This window comes from Monopterus albus, unplaced genomic scaffold (assembly GCF_001952655.1).
Source record: "Monopterus albus unplaced genomic scaffold, M_albus_1.0 scaffold5.1, whole genome shotgun sequence".
Lineage (NCBI taxonomy): Eukaryota > Metazoa > Chordata > Actinopteri > Synbranchiformes > Synbranchidae > Monopterus > Monopterus albus.
Genome location: NW_018127885.1, coordinates 2,367,377 through 2,370,107, shown reverse-complemented (window position 1 = coordinate 2,370,107; position 2,731 = coordinate 2,367,377). Strand labels below are relative to the sequence as shown.

General features: G+C 39.5%; 1 protein-coding gene across 1 annotated transcript; it reads left to right on the top strand.

Moving 5' to 3' along the window:
* The first annotated feature begins 826 nt into the window (after nucleotides 1–826).
* LOC109967817 (ras-related and estrogen-regulated growth inhibitor-like protein) lies at nucleotides 827–2,518 on the top strand. Its single transcript, XM_020613650.1, has 4 exons — nucleotides 827–903; nucleotides 978–1,031; nucleotides 1,119–1,195; nucleotides 1,596–2,518. Exons 1-4 carry the CDS (start codon nucleotides 852–854, stop codon nucleotides 1,944–1,946), a joined length of 534 nt encoding a protein of 177 aa, XP_020469306.1. The 5' UTR covers nucleotides 827–851; the 3' UTR covers nucleotides 1,947–2,518.
* The last annotated feature ends 213 nt before the right edge of the window (nucleotides 2,519–2,731 follow it).

The following is a 2,731-nucleotide window of genomic DNA, read 5'->3' as shown; positions in this document are numbered from 1 at the left end:
TGTATGTACATGCACATGTGTGTTTGTGGATCTGTTCATGTTTGGTTGCTTAAATGTATCTGCCCAATCCATGCCACAGCTTCACCGGCTCCTGTGGAGTGCTGACCATGTCCATCCAGTGATGGAGTCGAGGGCCTCTGGTGTACATGAAGGACCCTAACATCAGCACTCCCAGTAGGACTGGAAGCTCTGGGAGAAAGATATATGAATGTCACTGTGTCAGTGTTTTGTATCTTATTTGCAGCAATATTAGGGCAATATTAGTGTCCTGCCCCCCCTTGAAGGTGAAGTTAATTTTATTTTCTATATAGCAGCAGATGACAACACAGAAAAAGGCATAATGAAGTCATACTAAAGTCAGTGGCATTAACCACCAAGCTATGGATTTCAGCCATTTCAGCATTTTCAGGTCAATTCTTCAGCAATCAGCATCCACAGATAGTTTCTTCAGGAAATGCATTTGTCTAGTTTGATTTGCATTTTAAAGTGAAAAATTGAAGGAGTGTTTTTTTTTCATTATCCGATTTCCCACTCCATAACTGATTTGGAGTGAACGGAGAGTACAGGGATTGTCTGACATATAACAAGGTAAAAAAAAAACAACACACACACAGTAGTACTCAGCTCGTGAGCCATTTCCTAGTTTGACATTGTTTCCATTTGTTTGTTTTTCTCCCTGGGGCCACACACAGACCCGTGCGGGAGACCATGTGAGTTAGATATCCTTGAACTACAGCTGTACTGTGGGTGATTTTGTTAACACCGCCCACCTGGCTGAGCTATAACACCCGCTCTCAGCCGGCGGCGACGCACAGTGGATGGAGCGGCTTGGCGCAGCTATTTGACTGAACATGGACAATGTCAATATTGTTGTTCTGGGGACAGAGAGCGTCGGGAAGTCAGGTAAAACACGAAGGAAATGAAGTTATGTGAATGTCGCTGTTGTACACAGGTCTTTAAACAGTATTGTTTTTCAGCGCTGACTGTGCGCCTCTTAACGCGGAGATTCATCGGAGAGTATGGAGATATCGGTGAGTGTCCACTGTGCTTCACTAATATGCATATGAAAATGCAGACTTTAATTTTATCTAACTTATAATTAACGTTTTGTCTCGTAGAGGCCATCTACAGTCACACTTTTATGGTGGACGGGAGGGAGATCACTCTCAATATTTGGGATTCACCTTATTCTGAGGTGAGGAAACACTTTGACACTTACTATCAATAACTTTGGCTATTAATGATTAATGATGAATAATTTAATTCCGCTCAAATTAAGTAAAAGCAGAAAGGAATACAGTGTAAAAATACTCCAATCCAAGTAAAGTTTCTTCATTTAAAATGTGACTTAATTAAAAGGCATGAAAGTCTCTTTTATTGAGTATATTGTCATGTTGTTTTGTTATTACTGAAATGTTAACATAGGCAGCATTTTATATGTTGGATGATGTTAATTTTAATTATGTTATCTACCCTAGATTAGATGGTGATCATATGTTTATGTCTCATATTTCTACTTAAGTAAAGCATATGTACTGAGTAACTTTCCACCACTGGTAGTTGCTGCGGATGAACTTAAGTGTGTGATTTCACAGTGTTCATCTGTGGAGGCATCTCTCTCAGAGAAGAAGGCCCAGTGGGCAGATGCCTACATCCTTGTCTACAGCATCTGCGACAGAGCCAGTTTCAATGTGGGAAACAAGAGAGACTTGCCCCACAGGCGGACAGTGCTGAGTGAGGAGGGCCGGCTGCTGGCTCTCAACACAGACTGCCACTTCTATGAGGTGTCGGCAGCCGAGAACTACCACAGCGTGCTCATGGTGTTTCACGGACTGGTGGACAGGATGAAGGATGCCAAGCTGACCATGAAGAGGCCTCTGGGGTTCAAGGGCATAGTGAAAAGCATGTCTGCAGTGTTTACCAGGAGACGGACAGACTCGTTTTAGCAAAACCATGAAAGAAGAGGAAGGAGTTTTCTGTGAATTCACATTAGGTATATTTGGCTGGATGGATAATAGTTAGCCAGTGAAATATTACTAGATGTGTCACATATACTTATGCCAGAGATAACAATGAAACCTACAGAGACAATGACACAACAGAGATGGGAAATTCTTCTTGGTAAAAATTGTGGAAAGACTCCAGAGAAGAAAAAATCCATTAAGCTGATATGGAGACGATGCGATGTGACATGTGTTTCTGGTGATTAGATGCACTTCAAGCTACACAAGAGGGATGGAATTACATAAAATACATTTCTTATAATAAAGATACTTGACATGTAACTTATGCAACAACATATGCAATGTGTATGAGCTGTTTTTATTTGCTACCAGCTGTGGCTTCAGCTTAGAAGAAATTCTATGCATGCATAAAATGTCTATTTACTTATGATGCGTACACTGAAGCACATGTCTTCAGGCTAAAAAAAAAAGCCTTCAAACCACTCACAAAACTTTTCTGTTGCAAGAAGAACTGACTGGAAAGTGTAAATAAATAAAATGTAAATAAAATGTACATACCTGTATTTATTAAAGTCTAAATGCTGTAAAGAAAAAAACAACAGCTTTCTATATTTATGTTAAATCCACTAAAGATGTCATGCACTGAAAATGTACTGTTTGTCTAAAACTTTATTACATCTTATTAAAATATAAATAAAGCATAAAATGTGCAGTTAAATTTAAGATTTTCAGTTGTGTTGATTTTTCCAGTGATTTCCTTCATGAGT